The 20,895-nt window shown below is 39.6% G+C and overlaps 1 protein-coding gene across 1 annotated transcript; it reads left to right on the forward strand.

Moving 5' to 3' along the window:
- Positions 1-1,021: 1,021 nt before the first annotated feature.
- LOC146683387 (uncharacterized) lies at positions 1,022-6,552 on the forward strand. The gene is made up of 9 exons (XM_085446522.1): positions 1,022-1,220; positions 1,890-2,102; positions 2,438-2,573; positions 3,046-3,584; positions 4,124-4,440; positions 4,561-4,742; positions 4,850-5,022; positions 5,314-5,528; positions 5,663-6,552. The coding sequence occupies exons 1-9, from the start codon at positions 1,078-1,080 to the stop codon at positions 5,917-5,919; spliced, it is 2,175 nt and encodes a 724-aa protein (XP_085302648.1). The 5' UTR covers positions 1,022-1,077; the 3' UTR covers positions 5,920-6,552.
- Positions 6,553-20,895: the final 14,343 nt, after the last annotated feature.

A 20,895-nucleotide genomic window follows, 5' to 3' on the forward strand; every position in this document is an offset into this window, starting at 1 on the left:
ATAGCACATGATGGCGCAGACTGACATGTGTGTCTACTATGAGGGGCCGTACAAGCCAAAATTTATTCTTTCACTCTCACACACATACATTCTTCTTCCACACACATATATTTTCACTCTCACACACATATATTTTCACTCTCACACACATATATTTTCACTCTCACATACATATATTTTCACTCTCACACACATACATTCTTCTTCCACACACATATATTTTCACTCTCACACACATATATTTTCACTCTCACACACATATATTTTCACTCTCACACACATATATTTTCACTCTCACACACATATATTTTCACTCTCACACACATACGTTCTTCTTCCACACACATATATTTTCACTCTCACACACATATATTTTCACTCTCACACACATATATTTTCACTCTCACATACATATATTTTCACTCTCACACACATATATTTTCACTCTCACACACATACATTCTTCTTTCACACACATATATTTTCATTCTCACACACATATATTCTTCTTTCACATACATATACTTTCACTCTCACGTAGTTTTATTTTAATTTTTATATTTAGATATTTTTATTCTCATGTTTACACATATTTAACACACACATTGCAATATTATGCTCTCTTATACATGTATTTTAATCTACATATTTACACATTTGCACTCTAACATACATGCATTTTCATTTATGCATTCCTACATTTTGCTCTCATTTACATGCATTCAAAATGCATTTAATCTTACAAATAATATATGTATGTAAGAAGAGAATGCATACATATCTGAAGAAAATATATCTATGCAAGAGAATAATGTATGTGAATGAAAGAGTATAGTGGAAACGGAAGGCTGGGTGTCTGTACCGCTGTGATTGGCTGAGAAGCACGCGCGGGTCACTTTCTAGTGTCTGACAGCATGGAGGGGGGGAGAAGAAACTCGAGTTCTTCAGCAAGCTGTCGGGTTGTTAAGAAATATTTTATCATCTCCTGAAACGGTCACATCGTTGTCCTCGTCACTTGATCGAGATGGGACGGGCTCAACTGCACCCAGTGTTACCCACAGCACGGTGGAAAGTGAGATGAGGGAACTTTTTAGACCAGCTAACACCCGGGTATCTTCAACGAGTCAAGTAGCTACACGGAGTTCGACTGGAGTGGGGCAGTCTTTGCGATATCAGACCCAAAAACACTTTGGCAACTGGAACTGCAGATCAAGGAAAAGGTAAGAACAAAACAGTTTGCCACTTAACTATACAACTGCGAAATACAAAATACGAAATGTGCTTTGCTGATTTAGCAACGCACTTTTTTACCCTTATAAATTTTTAGCCCTAGCTAATTTATTCAGCAGCATCCACATTAAAAACAGTAAAGACCGTGGCATTTATTTCAATATTAGTGGCTGTTTGTACTTGTGACCCGAGTGTAAGTTGATGCTTACTTTAAGATTACTTTATTAAATCTTCTTTATTAATGTGGGAGGTGGTAGCTACATTAGCCTGCTAAATAAAAGGTTGGGTTAATTTTCTTTACGTACATTTTCCATTTTTTTTTCAAAGGCAATTTATAGGCATGCTATTACTTTATGCATTTTTTTTCTTTCAAATTATGTTTCTGTTATTTGTGTTTGCTATTATACTCAACTCTTACATGCACAAGCAACTTTAAACATATTCAAGTGGGCTAAATGGCTAGCTGCGATACTGGTTTTTTTTATATAAACTGTGTAACATTTTATTTTATTCATAAAAGCTTAGCAACAGTTTAACGTGTAAGCTGGTCACTACCAAGTGACATTAGCAACTTTCTTAAGGAACTGATAGTGTCTAAGTATAGGTAAATAAAACAAAAGATACATAAATCTGAATATAGTTTCTGTTTTGTTTTATAGGGCCAAGACACATTATCATGATACTTTCAACAAAGATGTCATCCTTCTTCCACGGCCATCAAGCAGTGTTGTTGTCAAGCATCGCACAAAACAACATTTACATGAACAAGGGCATATATTGAATGGATTTGAATTCCAAAAATCCTGGGACCAGAAAACTGTCTCTGAACAAATAAGGGACGCCTTTGGAGATAAACTTTCTATTGATGTAAGGTAGGTTGTGCTAGCAGTCGAAACCTAATGCGACACAGCTTTTGTCAGTAGTCTTTTCGATATCTAGGCATTTCAAAGCTTTACATAACGATTTAAGTCAGAGAACAGGTAGACATGAATCAGTAAACTAAAATAAAAGAACCAAATCAGTTATCCTTTCTTGAACACTCCATTTTTGGCATACTTTTTTGACATTTGTATAAAGTTTACTTCTGTTACTACTGGTTTCAGTCTGATTCAAAGAGGAAAACAAGATTAGCTCTAAAAAAGTTATTGGAACATTTTTGCTGTTTTGGATTTTAAACATTTTACAACTTACTGTAACTGTTTTCCAGCCTGGAGTTTCTGATGGCTTGTGGCAACAGACTGATTGCGCCCAAACTGCGAGCAGGACAGGAGCTGGATGCAAATCTCATACATAAAATTTATAAATCGAAAGCCCTATACATCAGACCATCAAAACCAATTTTGGTACGTTATTTGACTTTTGAATGAATCTACATAGCACTGTACAGTAATAATATGAAGACCAGAAATTGGTGCATAAACAACCTTTGAACTTTCTCATGTCTGTTCTTTTTAAACTTGCCTTTCACCTTTTGTAGTTGGATAGAATAGTACCAAGTTAATGTTCCTTTTTTAAAATGTTAATCCTAAGCTCTGGTATTGACTAAATTTACAGCTGCTCTGTTGGACTGTTTGTGAATTATAGAACGTAAGACTACTGCTGTTCAGGAGATGTGTTACAATTTTGTCTGCCTAGTATGTAAAAGTAATTGTGAGAAAGATCTATTAACTCTTGAAATTTCTCACCCTATGGTAGCTGGGATAGGCTCCAACCACCCCACCTCTGATAAGAATAAGCAGAAGAGGTTGGATATATGGTATTTAATGTTCAAATTCAATATATGTGAATTATTATAATTATTATTTTATTTCTAAGGATGATATTACAAGCTACAGCAGTGAGGAAAACTGTGAAGAAAACCCTGTTTCATCAAGGCAGCTGCGCTCATCATCTTCAGACAGTTTTGCCAGTTCAACAGCTGCCTTCCAACCAATCTCTGCTCCGACGCAATCTCCTGCCTCATCAGTTTGTAATGGAACATTATTAACGGAAACTCCTGCCTTGACCCATGAAAGTAGTATCTCACACAAGTACAGCAGCGCTTCAACAAACATTTCCTTCAGCCAGTTACCAGTGTCTTCATTGGAAATCTACCCTTCCACTAGTCAGCCTTCTACCTCATCATCTGCATCTTTAAGTGATCCAGTTCTGGTCCTGACGTGCCGAAATACCTCAAGCTCACCCTACCAGACCAGGAATCCAGAGAATCATTGTTCAGCATTACCCTCTACATCAACACACAGTCAATCTGTAAACTACGATAACTACCTTTCAATCATGACTCCACTATCTGACATGTCTTCTGATGATGAGGAACTTAACCAGGCTATACTAGCAAGCCTGCAGAGCGAAAGGTTAGTTTCAAATACAAATGTTTTACAGTAGCCAATTAAACACACCATATTTGTTGCAATCCAATACTGTAACCAGTGTTGTGAAGGAGTGTAATCCATCCTCAGATATTTATATGCATATATGATATTTATATTTGCTGTTAACAAAACAGTTTTTTGAATAATGTCTACAGAGTCAAATGATAATGCTGTATTGCTGGCAAATTTTATTTTATTTGAAATAGGCAGCGAATTTTTAACAGCCTATCTGACAATGAAATGAAATTTACTTATTGTGCATTGAAACTATTTTTCTTTGCTCTAGTGCTTTCTAGTTCTCCAAAACATATAAACAATATAAAAAGCCACTGAGCAATATACTCCTTTGTACATTTTGCTTATGATTATGATAATTTCCTTTGGTGATTAATAAAGTATGCTGATTCTGATTTTGACAAAACTTTGTATGTCCTTGTAGCCCTTGTATGTGAATGTTTTTACTGATGTTCTTTTCAATATTTTTTTCTTTTTTTTTTCTTTTCTTTTTTCTAATCCTACAGGACTTCAAGTTGTTTGGTATCAGCAAAAGATATTTTGGAGGAACTTTCTGCAAAAGTAAACCAACAGAAGAAATGCAAGTTCAACATTAATAGATCAACAGTCCTGGATGGAGCAATTAGAGGTTTTAAACGAGCGACATATGATCCATGCCACACAATTTCTGTCAGGTTTTCTGACGATATGGGAGTACCTGAAGAGGCTGTTGACTTGGGTGGACCAAGAAGAGAATTTCTAAGACTTCTGATCGAAGCTTTGCCCCTGTCTCCAATGTTTGAGGGTGAAGAAGGCAAAATGAACTTGGCGCTTGATAGTGCTGGTATGTATTGATTTTAGGCTGATATCCCTGGAGTAATGCAATAAAAAAATCATTTTTATGAAGTTCTTGTCAAGCGCTTTCATGCATCTATTGACATGTAATGTTTTTCATTATTTCTAGCCATGAGGGAGGACAGGTACTTCATTGCAGGCAGAGCCATTGCAGTAAGCCTTGTACATGGTGGTCCACCAGCAGGCTTTCTGTCCCCAACACTCTTCTCTTGCCTTGTTGATGGCCCAGATTTTGCTAAACCAGTTTTAGAAGATGTTGCCGATAGTGACCTGCGTGAAAAAATTAAAAGGGTAAAACTGATTTGTCAGTTGTTGGATAATGTTTTAGTATTGTGTGCATTTCGTTCTACTCCATGTATTAATTGGGGCCCATTAATTTTTTATTTTTTTATTTGAAGGTTAAAGAGTGTAAATCCTTTGAAGATCTGATAGTAGCAACTGAGCCACTTCAGGAATACTTAGCCAATGCTGGCTGCCTGAGGCCGCTACGGAGGCTGGAAGACAAGGATCTGCTTATACATGACATTATCATGTTCCAAGTAATACACAGAGTCCGTGGTCCATTTGAAAGGTATGTATGTATGTATTTATTGTTGTCCAATAAGTAACTCAAACCCATGCTGATTGCCTTGTATTCTGGGAATTTTGTGTGACATTTCTTTATGTGTAGGTACACCATGCCTCCAAAGGTGACAGCATCACATGAAAAATGCAGATTTGGGATATACACTTTTGATGATGTGAATAATCTGAAGTAAAAATTATTGTATATATAAATTCATATGTTTTAGATTATACTTCTTGGATCCATTCATTTTTGATGTGATTTGTGATTTTAAAGGTAATTCTGATTATCATTTAGATTTCAGGATGGACTACGGACACTTGAGGTGCTGGACAAAATCCAAGATCACCCAGAGAGTTTTCGCACCCTTCCATGCTGGTCACCTTCAGTGCTTACAGCTGACCTTCTTGACAGCCTCTTTACCATCCGCCTTTCTCCGGCTGGGAGCAATAAAAGGCAGGCTGAAGCAGTTGTCATTAGTTTCTGGAGAGACTACCTAGCAGATGCAGAAGGTAAATTTAGCGTTTTAAGCATTGTGTTCAATTTATAATGCAGTGCATCTTTTCATTGAATCAGTTAAAAGTAGAAATGCTTGCTGTGTTTTTTGTCTTTAATGCCATTTTTGACAGTATTGCTTTTCCTTTAGATCAAGACGGAACACAGAAGCTGGGGACAATTTTTGCCTTCGCCACTGGAGCCAACACTGTTCCACCAATTGGCTTCTCTCCACAACCGTCCATTGAATTTCTTCACCAAGAGCCAGATGCACAAACCATGTCTAAACTACCCATTGCAAACACGTGCATCAATTGTTTAAAGTTACCACTTCATACCTCTTACAAAGACTTTCAGGAGAATATGGACTTTGCATTAGGTAATACACATGGTTTTGGAATAGCTTAATTCCTGGTCAGGTTAGTATGCTAATCTGAGTTTTGCACTCAGTTAAATTAATGAGTGTCAACCATTAAGTAATTCTAAGAGAGAGGGGGGGGGGGGGGGGTGTTTTGAATATCATTGCATTTTCTTTCCCAGAAATCAAACAAATGTTCAAAATGTTCCACCTAAAACACCAATTAACACGCTTGAGACCAAGCTGAATTTACTTTATGTTGCCATATTTCATATGTCACCCACCTATTTTGTGATTGGAGGCTCTGTTTTTGCATTGACCTTTTAACAAATGTTCATTTGCTTCAAGTCTTTTTGCTTGTCAGGGTACCATTCTACAAGTATACAATAGTTATATATACTAACATAATTCAATAATAATTTTTTCATTGCATTAATTTATGTGCATTGTGATTATTTTTGTTTTCTAGGTTTGTACTTGTTTGTTGCTTTTATTCTCTGGTGTTCTTCAATATTGTTTATCTGACACTTCTATTCTATTTGATCAGTGATCCATGTTTGATGTATTGACTGTATGACTGTATTAATGTTAATGTTATCAGTTTGAGTCATCTTGTTCCAAGACAATACATCTGGTGATTGTGATGACCAAAAACCTCAATAAAATGTGGTTGCACAAATTTATTTTTTCTTTTAACAAGGTGTTTTAAAACAAAACATGGTTGTAAAATCTCAACACACTCACATAATACAACTCATAAATTCTTTAAAATTGTATACAAACCGTAAACATGCATGTAAAGGTTGATAGTAGCATTCTTGAAATTTAAAGCTGTGACTAAACTTCTAATAATACTGAACTAACAACAGTCTTGGCACTGTATTCTTTTTAAGCTGCACAACCACAATTACAGTAAATGAAATTTCTCCAGAGGCCTTGTTGATATTTTAGGATTGTCTCTCAAGAAAACGAACAAGGTTGCAAAATAAATCTATACCGTTATTGCCATCATCTTCAAATGGATCAAAGGTCTGTTGAAGTGTAACCATCATGGTGTCACTGATGGAAATGTTAATTGATGGAACAATGACATTATTGTTTGTCTCCAGCTCTGGCAGTGGTCTGCATTCATCAATACCAAAGTCATTTTCACAAATACCATTCATATTTGGGTTATGTATTCCTGCATTGTTGATAATGCCCCTTTGCCACAGCTGAAGAGGGGTTTGCCCTCCTTGTGTTGAAAGTCCATGGTTATTCCACTGGTTCTGAAATTCTGTGGCAGCTCTTTGAATACGTGGCAAATATATATAATGAAGACAAAATAAATGGACCTCATTAAGTGAATCTAATACACCATGCTCCTCCATAAAATTGAAAAGATTAACAAAATGATATGAGACCACTCGATTTAATTCTGCCCATAATCGCTCAATTCTTTGATTATGCACAGACCTGCCAGTGATAACACTATGCCTGTTCAGTCCTTGCCTGTAAAGCATGAAACGGGCAACACCAGTGTTTTCTAGTCCATGATCACATCTCACGCTGGATGGCATTCCAAAGTTCTGAACACCAACCATGAACAGTGACAAAACACTTGATGCCCTGTTGTTATCTAAACACGCAAGGTAGATGATGGTTCTACTGAAACCATCCACACAGCCATGGAACACCATCCTCCATCTCACAAGTTTGTGGTTTCCATCTATATGCCTATAGAAAAATGAAATAAGTAGAAGTTATGTATGGGGAAACTATGACATGGTCAAGGATATGCACACGTTTGAGTAAATAAAACAATGAGTTATTTTGCTTTAGATAATCCATTTCGCTATAGACTTAGAATCAGGACTGTTTTTCTGTTAGAATTTTCTCACCATAACTGATTGGGGAAAGGAACACTGTACAGTCGTCGACGTATTGCATTGCGTCTTCTGAGGGAACGTCCAAAGGGCTCAATTTCTTGTAGACTTTGTCTTACACGCCACCTTTGGATTCGTAACCCACGTGATCTCAAGCTGCCATGCACATATCGTTCACCTGCATTTGTGGTATACTGAAGGATTTCCCTAACAACCCTGTTCAGGTTTTCATCGGATAATGTTGCATAAGTCAGTGGCTCAATGCCAAGGTCCTCTCTGTGCCTGTACAGAGTACGGGAGCTAACCCCTAAGCATGTTGCAATGCTTTGCCAGTTCATTCCAAGAGATACTAAATGAGATATTTGCTCTCTTGAAATGCTGTATCGCGGTCGACCTTGAGAGCAAGTCATGAGAGGTGGAGGTAGCAAGACAAGTCTGTTCTCAGATGTAGTTCCTTGTCTGGTTTCATAAGCAGTCAGTAAAAAAATTAGCCATCCATTTAAGGACTGTAATGTATTCACTGCTTCTCTATTTCTTGCATCGTCAACAAATCTTGAGATGGACAAAATTCCAGATAAGGTTTGAATGTGATCACCAAGTTCTCTATGGAGCCTCTGACGAACAAAAGAATCTGTAGCTTCTCTTTGAATTTGTTCCAAACATTCTAATACATTATTTAAAAATGTTCTAATGTCATTTTCATTACTACTTACTCGACAAATTAACTGCAATACTAGCAAAGAAAGCAGGACAACTTTGAACAGCTTCATTGCTTGGTTCTTCTGGTTTAGGTCTGGGTATGTCAAGTAAGTTCTCCAAGTGTATTACATTTCCTGGTTTAAGAATAACTTCCTGCTTAAAGGATTAACTTCCTGTGTTAGGAAATGCAGATGTGAATGTCAGAGTGTATGTATGCAAGGGTAAAGGATAAACACTGGGATTGTATGTGTATATGAGTATAGGAGTACAAATATATATGTGTTGAAAGGTAAAGGGTATGTATATATATGTATGACTAGAAAGGGCTGCACCTGCAAGGAGAATAAATATATGTCAACATAAAAATATGTAGCATTAAGAAAAATAGAATACATGTGTGTGAAAGGAAGATTAATGGATTTATGTGAGAGTGAATATACATGGATATGAATTAAGAATAAAGGTGTGCGAGATGACAATATATGTATGTGAGAGTGAAAATATATGTATGTGAGAGTGACAATACATGTGCATGAAAGAAGAATATATGTATGTGAGAGTGAAAGTATATGTGCATGAAAGAAGAATATATGTATGTGAGAGTGAAAATATATGTGTGTGAAAGAAGAATATATGTATGTGAGAGTCAAAGTATGAATTTTGGCTTCTACGGCCCCTCATAGTCTACAATGAAAATAGATACTGTACTATTTTTAAGTATTCCGATCTATATGCATACACACCATACTGCCATTATGCTGTAGTATAATACTGGTCAGAGCAAAAAATGTGCAATTACAGACTGAAAAAAAGATACAAAGCATATAAAACAGGAATGCTTAAACAGGACAATTAACAAATGCCAGCATGCTGCACTTTTTTTTACTGCAAGATTTGCAGTTACAGAGTTGCATATGTTAGCATAGAAATTTCTGCATCCATTGTAACCTAGTCTTGCAGTTAACATGTCTACAAAGATACTGTATTTCACAACCAGCGCATGCAGATTATTCTCTGAGGTTGCATTTTTAATTTTATGAAAATGGCAGCCTGTCTCTTGGGCAGTGTGTGTCTGGCCAGGTCCTCTAGGATAGTCAGAAGGAGGGATGCTGTTTTCTGGAGCACACAACCATGACAGTGAGCAGTCACCATGAAAAAAATAACAAAATCCCCAAAAAGTAGTTTTCAAAAGTATATAAAGTTCCCTGTAGTGAAATACAGCAGACTATATAACCTTATAGACAACAATAGGGCATTTCTGGTTTTATTTGATAATGCTATACCAGCAAAAACAAGGTTTATGGTTAAATAGTTAACATTTAATCTACTTGTGGCTAACATGTAGGTATGTTGCTATTAACTAAACTCTGCTATGATTCCTCCTCGGGCCTGACAACTGTAAGGGTAGATTAGCTTAAGCTGGTGCCAGACTGGATGAGCCAGAGCAATGCTCTTTTCTGCTGTGATCAGTTATTGGTTAATAGGCCAGATGTGGGCTTGGCTAAGTTGCCAAGTCTGAAGGTTTTTCAAGTACTTTAAGTTTAAAACACAAACAAACGCTGAACTATATTTTTCAACCCCAGACTGAAATGATGAAACTCTTTCAAAACGTGATCTTGTAATGAACACATTACATTTACATTACAAGGGCCGATTCCACTGAAGGTGGACATGCAAGCTGAAGGCTCAGCTTCTCATTCTACTTTGAAATAAATAGAATTATTAAAATAATTAAAATTCTGTATTGGGGTGATATGGTTCTGTAAGGTCTATAAGATAAGACGCAGTCTGAAAATTCAAGACCTATATGTAATGAGATGGATTTTGGCCAGTGAAGAGGAGACAGTATGAGATATATATACTCTGTCTTTCTAGTTCCTATCAGTTATGTCATAATAGCATTTTGGATCAACTGAAGGGGTTTTTTTTTCTTGTTTTTTTTTTTTTTGCACAAACAGTAGTTGAAATATGCCATGTTTTTGCTCTCTCTTAGCTGATTATGATATGTTTTCCTTCAGCAACCACCATAGTACATAATGCATTTTAACTGGGAAGAGTAAGAAAACAGAACTCAGCTGACAGCAATCTAGCTGTGAGACTACACACACTGTAACGTTTAAGGTAGTACTTTAAAAAAAACAACATTTTTCTTAGCAAGCTACATAATTACGCCAATATAAATGTAACAGAAAGTGGTAAAATAATGGAAAATGAAAGGCTGACATTGTATAAGCCTTTATTAATGAAAAGACAGAACAGTTTTGTAATCTGCACCATGTCACAGTCAATGCTCATCCACTGTCATGCTGCTGTTTTACTGAGTCTTGTAGGCTGATCAGGAAGTGTACAAAAAACAGCACTGAAAAAAATGATTAAATGCATTAAGGCTACACACATTTTTTTTTTTAATTCCTGCCTTTTAATTATTATGACAAGATAAGAAATTAAAAACAAACAAACAAGAAAAACACAGACAGCAGGCTTGGCTGCAATGAGAAGTTCCAATAATGCCATGTATTCAAATCCAATAAACAGTAATTTCATTCAAAAGCAGAGCTACGGTACCAGCAGTCTGAGGCCTGGGACAAAATGCACTGATGCCTAAATAAAAAATAAATGTGACAATGAGTGAGACTGATTCATTATTTAGATGAAATCACGTATCTTCTTTCATAAGGTTCATCCTGCCTGGTGTTTCGTTCTCATGCATACTTGCAGCTTAAGTCCAACCTGTGGCATCCTGCAACTTTTAAACTGGCAAGTCATCTTGATTGAAAGTAACATCTCCTACCATAGCTGGACTGGCCATCGGGCATACCGGGCATTTGCCTGGTGGGCCGCTGGCGATTTTTTGTTTTTATGGGCCGATGGATTTTTTTTATTTATTTTTTTTAGGAAGGGTATATATAATGAAAGGTGTTGGATTGGCCAATTGGTCATGATCGACTATGGGCTGGACCAATTACAGCCGAGGAGGCCGTAATTGCTAAACAAGGGGGAGGGTGCCTCCCCCTTGTTTAGCAATCACGTGATTTTCGCGCATTGCATGCCGGGAACTCTTGGCAAAACAATCCAAGTACCGCATCAAATGCAAGAATTTGCAGCACCGCAAAACGTTCATTCTCCGGTTCCAATACCTTCTTGTTTTTTCTTTGCCGCACAAAAAAGGAATGTACAAAACAAAAGGAGAACAATGCCGGTCAAAGACAGACTCGACGAAAAGACAAAGAAAAGATACGAGGAAAAATCAGAGTGAAAGGGTTAGACCCTTACGAGCACACAGAGTGGACAAAAGATGTTAGCGTGCTGCCCAATTTTCACCACGCTCATATTTATAATTACACGGTTCTTGGAGTGAGTGCACACACTCATGAAGTTTAGTAACTTCAGGTCACTGCAACAAGCCCAGGTACAGTTTACCGACGGATGGGTACAGGACCTTGAAATGCACCGTGTAGAACGAAAGACCATCGTACGAACAAAGGTAAGTTTACCAGTCTCACAAATCGTCATCATAAATACACATTCGTTAACAGTTTATTAATATAACCTTTGAGCTCAACGGTAATTAATTAGTAGTGGAAATAATTTCTGGTTCGCGTTACAGAAATGTAGCAGTGACAATAATATTGTATGTTGTAATCGCACTGGACAATTAGTGATACAAAACAACTGTTTTATCCTGTGAATAAAAGTATATGTTTTTGTCAATGTACCATGGTAATAACAGAAGCGAAACGCAATATTGTGTCAGGACAATTCACTATTTATGCACAATAAACAAAGGAGCATAGCGCGACAATTTCTGTTCAGCGCCAGACTTGCTTGTAACCTATTTCACCAATTATGTTAAGAAAAATGACGCATTAACTACTACAAAACTCTGACCTTTGTGGGAATGCTTGGATCAGACTAACATGTGAGCTGGAGTGTTCTGAGACGTTATATTTGGTATATCCAGACCATCCGTCAGCTTTTACTTCGGAAACATGGCTTAAAAAATTTCTCTTCAACGACATAATCCGATAAAAAAAAACAAAAAACGATCTCTTTACCCGTCGGCTTCCCGTGGCTGCCATGCGACCGGCTATTGCAGTTAATAATACAACAGCTTCTTGCCATTTTTTTGGTTTCTTTTTATCGCTGTGTAACTGAGTTCAATTGAAAGCCTGCGTGCGCTAGTACCTCTTGCCACAAATTCCCAGAATCCTTTGTGGTTTTACCCCTGAATGACGTCACATTTTCAATCTTTATCCTGGTGGGCCGGTCTCTAGTCAAAATGCCCGGGCCGATTTTTTGTCCCAGTCCAGCCTTGTCTCCTACAAATTTGACTCGTACCACCTGTATTTAAAAGGGTATAATTTCAGATTTTCTCTGCAGCATGATTTACAGGACTTGGATCTGCTCCCTAGTCACTTAATAATAGAACAAATCCTGTGTGACAGTCTGACAGCATCCATTGTGATTTACTGGGATATAGGAACGTGTTCTGATTTGAATGTAATATATCTTACTTGTACACCGTAGAGCATGTGACAAATTCTGTGTCATTTTTCCAAAGGAGCCTTTGGAATCCCTCTCCCCACAGAGCATATCACGAAACAGGTAAAACACATCTCATTTTCGCTGTGAAGCCACATGCACATGTGCTCCCCATCCCTATTTTCCTCATTTATACCTTTGTTGCTTCATCCTTTCCCTCTCTCCATGCCCCTCTGTTTTCTCTTTCAGTGCCGCATAGTCAGAAACACACTTTCATACACATGAACACCATGAATCACAATACACACTCGTGACTTTTGGCAGTGTTTTGTAAATGGCTTTGATCAATAATTGATCAAGGGAAACTCCTAACTTTTTAAAGAATGCACTGAGCATGTGAAGGCAACCGCTTCTCCCAAGACTCACGCAAAGACGAGCACCGTGCAGAGCTCCACAGAAGTGCCCATCTCACACATGTTCCACACTAACATAACACAGGATCGTTGCATGTTGGGCATTACCTGTATCTCCGGGACCTGCCAAGCCATATAGATTCAAGCACAGACAATGGGCAAAGGTAACATGTCACCCACTGAGATCTTAAATGTCTCTGGAGCTGAGATCTAAAATGTCATGGCCTGTGGGTTCAACTGCTTTCGGAAAGTCAATTTTGCTTGAGGAATCCATCCAGATTCAGTGGCTTGTCTGTGCCACCGCCACTTGACAGCTCTATTTTCTGGCCCATGAAAAGGACATGTCAGGTTGTCTCGCGCAGTCATTGTTTTTGTCTGTTGTGTGTGCACGGATGCAGAAGTGACGCATAAGGAAGATGACAAAAAGTGGAAAAAAAAAATCCTTGTTTACTCTTTCATCTGCCATCTCGTCAGGGCAGCTTAGCGCAGAAAGGACTTAATCGCACAGTGGATGTCATCTCGTTTTTAAATATTTGCCAGCACCCCTCCAATGACTACACAAAGTGCTACGCAGAGGGATGAGATTTGCGGCTACCGGCTAGGATAGGTTGTGCGTTTGCCGATGCAGTGCTTACTCTTTTCTGTAGTGCCTTCAGTGCAATTCCAGTGTGAATTCATTCACATTCTCGTGTATTTTTTTCCCTTGTTTTTGCTAACACTGCCCTGCAGAATGGATTCCTTTCCATTCATCTGCCCTCTCTCTACATACCCAGCCTCAGGGACCCTGAGAAGGAGGAGGGAGATTTAAAAAAAACAAAACATGGGAATGTAGAATACCAGCCACCGTGGTCTAGGAGCCATTTACTCCATCTGCAGGCTACACGGTGCGTTTGAGGGAGTGTTTCATCAGGGCTGTGGGGGTAGCGTGGGGGTTGCTTTTGTGTTTACTCTCTCCGCTTGCGCAGGTACCAGGTGTGCTATTGGAGACTGAGCAAGAGACAATACTTGTCAGTGAGAGAGGGAGCAGCCTAGTGAGACCGAGATAAAGGGAGAGAAAGAGGGGCGAGAGTTGGCAGAGGCAAGTGAATGAAAAATTCATACGGTTGCAGGTCCCAAAAGCCCTTCTGTCTTTGCCAGGAGTCCTCAGCTTCAAACTGCTGGGCAGGGGTGGCTTTGCTGTGCCAATGAGATGGTAGGCACACAGACACACTCACACACAACACACACACACGAAACACAGGAGAGAATAGTCTCAGATGCGGTGTTATCTAGGAATCACAAGTGGGCCGAGCAAGAGTCAGCAGCACGACATCATCCCTCTGCGACAACAGGTTGTTCAGGACAGCATCCTCATGATTTCCCCCCCCTGAAAAAACCTTTTGCAGTGGCAATCAACCCGCATTCTTTCTCACACTGCGAGTGAAGTGGGATGCAACCTCAGAGTTTTGTCTCCTACAACAATTTGTACGTGTTGAAGTTGAACTTTATGTCGTATTTACGTCAGCCTTTTGAATATCCACCGCACTGGAAAAAAAAAATGTAGGAAATAAAAAGCCTAATGCAAATTAGGCTAAATTAGAGGCTTACTGCTGAGCAAAGTCCCAGTGCAGGCATACTAAATAAATCAGAAGATAGGGATCTTTGTAATTATAAAGACAACATCTAGATGCAGACCCGTGACACAGCCTTGAGCTGACAAACAGGAGTGAGAAAAAAAAAGTGTAAGAAGACAGAAAGGAAAGGAAGAAAAAAAACGGCGCGAGAGTAAGGAGTCTGATCTGCTCACTGCTGCAGTGTTGCCATAGTCACCGCTGCATCCCTTGGATGCCGGGGCAGCAAGGGAGAGTCAGCGGAGGTAGAGAAAAGGAAGGAAGGGGGAAGAACTTTCACAGCTCTACCTCTCTCGGTCTCTCTCCCTGTGTGAAAGTGGGTCAACACACACACACACACATACACATCCAGGCATACACACACACACGTACACACAGAATACCCTCATGTTCCAAACTGCTCAGTTTCACTTGTCTGTGGGTTGGCATCAAGGACCTGGTGAGGTGAGGTACTGAAGAAAAGAAGCAAAGAAAGAACAATGTGTGTTGACATGGATTCTACAACACCTGGGAGAAGGACACTGACAGAAGATCAGGGCTGACCAGCATACTTACTTAGCATTACTTAGTTTTGGATGTGCAATCCATTTTCAGAAAGAAATTTCTATCAGTATTTCTCTCATAAAATGAAAAAGATAAACCCTGTGAAGGTATTTTCTGTTCTTAAGCTATTTTTCTGTCTTTTTTTAAGCTTCCTTTGGCAGTTTTACAGATTTGGCTATGTGAGGTGAATGTTTTGAAGAATTGCTCTTCATAGTACTGAAGGAGTGTCCACACAAGGCAGTTCTCTAATGTATTTACTACCCTGTCATCTTCCAATCAGTAGTATTGTTCAATCTCATTGGGAGTCATTCCAGTCACTCGCCTCGAGGCTGAGAAAAGTTCAACTCGGAACACGCTCGCTTCACCTGTCATTGCTTGAAGTCGTCACATGTCATTGACTTTCTGTGGACTCCAGTTGCCACATCACTGCAAATTGCTTTCTGTGTGGATGGCCCTCAAGAGTTTATTAATTTTCTGCTACACTTCTGTCCAAAGGAAATTTGCTTATAACAACTGAGTATAGCACAACTTCAAGTAGGCTTCAGCTCAGCAAGCAAGCCTGGTTCAGCCCACATCAGCTGATGATAAAGTTTCTGCCCTTTCGAGACTCCAACTTGGAAATCTCATATGGGGTGCACTACTCAAGCAGTTTCAGCCTCCTTGCAGCCCAACTTCTCATTAAAAGGCTATACCTGCTTTTTTTGTCTTAAGCCACTTGGCTGCGGACATGGACACGGACAGCTGGAAACCTGAGGCTGAGAAGTTATTCCTGTTATATTTCTTTCAAGTCATTATACATTACCGCAGACGGTCACATAGCGTAACCTTTAAGGGTTACTCCAAGTTTGTTTGAAAATTTGGTATCAATTAGGTATCAAAACCCTTTGTATTCACAAAGAATACCGAAAATGTTACATCACTAAGAATGAGGAGATCTATCTGTAAGAATTACAGGATGCCTTTTTCTCATGTGGAGCAGAATCAGGTCCCGGAGATCTCCAAGGGTCATTTACCAACACAGTAAGACATACGGCGCAAAAACACCTACCTACTCTCATGAGCGTGCACACAGACAGACACACACACACATACACACACACACGAATTCAAAGCTATTTGCCAACATGACACAACCACTAGAGTGATGACAACAGACCTAAATGTCAGCAAAGATCATATTTTACCAGAGGAACTGTGTGGGTACTCAGTGCACGAGTGTGTGCGTGTGTGTTCTACCCTGGTGCCCACGTCCCTCTCTGTGTGACACGATGAGCATGTGACAGGATCAAAGAAGCACTGAGCTGACTCATAGTCTCTACAGGGGAACTGTGATGATCAGGAGGACCTTTGGGAGAGCAACAGAAGCTTTACCCAAATCATCTTCTGCTCATTCCCTGACTCATCTCCCGTACCACTCACCAACCTGGCCTCATAAATCTGCAGACCCGGTCCACATGGAGTGATACTGCTGGCGGACATGAATGAGCAAAAGTTATTAAAGACTATGAGTCTGCTGGGACAGGTGTGTGATTTCAACTCATATAAAGACAAAAACTCTTTTGTTTTTTGTTTTTTCTGGACATAGTACTTTTATATTTTTTCCATCACCCTGCAGTCTTGTTACACCTTTATGACCTCACTCTCTTCCATATCTTCTTCACCCACACAGAACCTTTGACTTCCCTTTCTGCATGCCTCCCTGACCCCTTCCTCACTGTGGTCTCCACAGTGGAGGCTTAGAGCCTCGAGCATTTCCGGCAGGCACCAAGACAGCAGCTGTGCATGACACATGTTCACCAAACGCTCTTTTCTGTGCTTCATTTCATCCTCCTCACCCTCCATTTCACCCCTCTCCTTCCAGCCCACCCTTCTCATTTGCTCTCCACTATTCCATTTGGAACAGGTGATACCCCCAGTGGGCTACTTTTACATCCTTCACTTGATGGCCTTGGTGCTTTTCACCTCCAGCTCTCTCAAGCCCCACTGAAACCCCATTCCGAGTGACAACCAGAGACATCTGTCCCAACAGCCGGCAGCAACTCTAAGAAAGGTCCAGACTCGGTGAATGACAGTGAAAAAAAGCCAAGGGGCAGCTGCTGAGGATGATTTTCTGTAGAAGTCAACTTCTCGGATGTTATCCATCAAATCTGTTTGCCAGTGCTTCATAGTAAATTTAAAAAGTACATTTAGCATTTAGTCTGTACTTGGAAGCCCCTTGCTAAACAGGAACCGTTAAATAATAGATTACATAATTTGATTTGTGATTTTAAATCATCTTTTTCATTATTTAAACTCTGCATTCTATAGAGAACCCTGCAGGATACATTATTTAGGACTAATGTTCTTTGACAAATACATTTACAAAGGCATCAGTTTCTGGATGGATAATAGTCAGCGGTACATGTTTACAATTTAGAATATGCGATAATTACAGTATATCTGCACTTTGAAAAAGGGGCTCAGGATAGTACAGGATTTTAAGATGAATGGTAGGAGCATCCAGCTCTGAGTTTTCCTTTTACCCTCTTCTAGCTTTTCTCTCACCACTTTTTACAACATAGTAAAGTTCCACTTTCTTTCCCGACCTTGACAAGAAACAGATGAACAGAACCTGTGGGATCCACAGAAGATGCCAAACAAGCAAAACAAGAAAGAGGCCGGGTCCGACCTCTTCGAAAAAAGTGAGCTCTCACAGGACAGAGTGGAAAAAAAAGAAGACATTTAGATGAGAGGCCAAAGTGCTGAGTTACCAGATAAGGCTAGCAAGCTTGCACCTAGAGTACACACAATTTCACTAACAGGCTGTGCTACTTGCCAGCAGGGGTTAAAGCGGGATTTGGCAGATGGGGGAACCCTAAGATTGGGTGTAGCTGTGCAGCATGTGGAATAGAATCACTTGGAAAGAAATCACATCATAATTTGCATTGTTAGCTCCAGTAGATTTTACTTTGCGCATCGCCTGTGATCAGCTGACCTGTGAGGCTGCTGCTCTGAGATTCCCTGTTCTTTGTGGATTTAGCCAACTGGAAATCCAAGAAGATACAAGCGGATGTTTTGTGAGCGGTAGTGGCTGATTTCCAACCCCTTGATAGTATAAAGCAATTATAAAATGTAAAATTCAGCCTGTGAATCTAATCAGCATCATCACTTTAAATTTAAATTGATTCCTGCTACCCTTAATCCAGTCTCACAGCACAGTACTGCAAACTAACCAGTTTAGCCTGCACTAAACTGTAGTAAACCAGGTTTTTATGCTGCCGTTAAATAATGCAAAAAACTTTATCAACACTATATGCATAGAGCCAACATTTTAGATCCCAGTCATACGTACGTACATATATACATACATACATACATACACACATACAAAATAAATTAGGATGTTTTCCAGGTTATCAAACGATCTTTGCTGGGTAGGCTTTTCTTTTGAAAATAATCTCTCATCCTCCTCTCTTGCTCTCTTTTTCTTACATCTTTCTATATCTCAAATGTTTCTCTCTCCCTGGAAAAGATAGGAACAATGTGTGCCAAATTGCACTAGAAACCATAATGTTTGCTGGTATTATAAAAGTGGCCTGTTCAGGATGCCTGAGAATATAAGTAACATGCACCATGTCACCTTTACAGGGGCTCAAAAGTATTATGTATTAACTCAGTTCATATATATTCGTTTATATATAGCCAAATCACCGGCCTCAAGCTGGTTTATATTCTATATATATATACAGTGGGGCAAAAAAGTATTTAGTCAGCCACCGATTGTGCAAGTTCCCCCACTTAAAATGATGACAGAGGTCAGTAATTTGCACCAGAGGTACACTTCAACTGTGAGAGACAGAATGTGAAAAAAAAATCCATGAATTCACATGGTAGGATATGTAAAGAATTTATTCATAAATTAGGGTGAAAAATAAGTATTTGGTCACCTCAAACATGGAAAATCTCTGGCTCTCACAGACCTGTAACGTCTTCTGTAAGAAGCTTTTCTGTCCCCCACTCGTTACCTGTATGAATGGCACCTGTTTGAACTCATCATCTGTATAAAAGACACCTGTCCACAGCCTCAAACAGTCAGACTCCAAACTCCGCCATGGCCAAGACCAAAGAGCTTTCGAAGGACACCAGGAAAAGTATTGTAGACCTGTACCAGACTGGGAAGAGTGAATCTACAATAGGCAAGCAGCTTGGTGTGAAAAAATCAACTGTGGGAGCAATCATCAGAAAATGGAAGACATACAAGACCACTGATAATCTCTCTCGATCTGGGGCTCCCGTGGGCTCAAAATGATCATGAGAACGGTGAGCAAAGATCCCAGAACCACACGGGGGGACCTGGTGAATGACCTGCAGAGAGCTGGGACCAAAGTAACAAAGGTCACCATCAGTAACACACTACAACGGCAGGGAATCAAATCCCGCAGTGCCAGACGTGTTCCGCTGCTGAAGCCAGTGCATGTCCAGGCCCGTCTGAAGTTTGCCAGAGAGCACGTGGATGATACAGCAGAGGATTGGGAGAATGTCATGTGGTCAGATGAAACCAAAGTAGAACTTTTTGGTATAAACTCAACTCGTCGTGTTTGGAGGAAGAAGAATACTGAGTTGCGTCCCAAGAACACCATACCTACTGTGAAGCATGGGGGTGGAAACATCATGCTATGGGGCTGTTTTTCTGCCAAGGGGACAGAACGACTGATCCGTGTTAAGGACAGAATGAATGGGGCCATGTATCGTGAGATTTTGAGCCAAAACCTCCTTCCATCAGTGAGAACTTTGAAGATGAAACGAGGCTGGGTCTTCCAACATGACAATGATCCAAAACACACCGCCCGGGCAACAAAGGAGTGGCTCCGTAAGAAGCATTTGAAAGTCCTGGAGTGGCCTAGCCAGTCTCCAGACCTCAACCCCATAGAAAATCTGTGGCGGGAGTTGAAAGTCCGTGTTGCTCGGCGACAGCCCCAAAACATCACTGCTCTTGAGAAGATCTGCATGGAGGAATGGGCCAAAATACCAGCTACTGTGTGTGCAAACCTGGTAAAGACCTATAGTAAACGTTTGACCTCTGTTATTGCCAACAAAGGTTATGTTACAAAGTATTGAGTTGTATTTTTGTTATTGACCAAATACTTATTTTCCACCCTGATTTACGAATAAATTCTTTACAAATCCTACCATGTGGATTCATGGATTTTTTTTTCACATTCTGTCTCTCACAGTTGAAGTGTACCTCTGGTGCAAATTACTGACCTCTGTCATCATTTTAGGTGGGGGAACTTGCACAATCGGTGGCTGACTAAATACTTTTTTGCCCCACTGTATAATGCCACAATCTTAAAGTGTAAACCCCAACAAGCACATGTGAGTGAGTACTTGGTGACAGTGGGAAGGAAAAACGAAAAACTCCCTTTTAACAGGAA

The sequence above is a fragment of the Copadichromis virginalis genome, linkage group LG22 (genome assembly GCF_057382275.1).
Source record: "Copadichromis virginalis isolate Kocher_CV1m ecotype Utaka linkage group LG22, C_Virginalis_male_GT1.1, whole genome shotgun sequence".
NCBI classification, from domain to species: Eukaryota; Metazoa; Chordata; class Actinopteri; order Cichliformes; family Cichlidae; genus Copadichromis; species Copadichromis virginalis.

What these genes read in the sequence shown, in the direction of transcription:
- LOC146683387 (XM_085446522.1), top strand. Translation starts at nt 1,078, where the DNA reads ATGAGGGAACTTTTTAGACCAGCTAACACCCGGGTATCTTCAACGAGT. An exon ending in GACCATCAAAACCAATTTTG is followed by an intron (nt 2,574 to 3,045) that starts GTACGTTATTTG and finishes TTTATTTCTAAG; the next exon opens with GATGATATTACAAGCTACAG. An exon ending in GCAAGCCTGCAGAGCGAAAG is followed by an intron (nt 3,585 to 4,123) that starts GTTAGTTTCAAA and finishes CTAATCCTACAG; the next exon opens with GACTTCAAGTTGTTTGGTAT.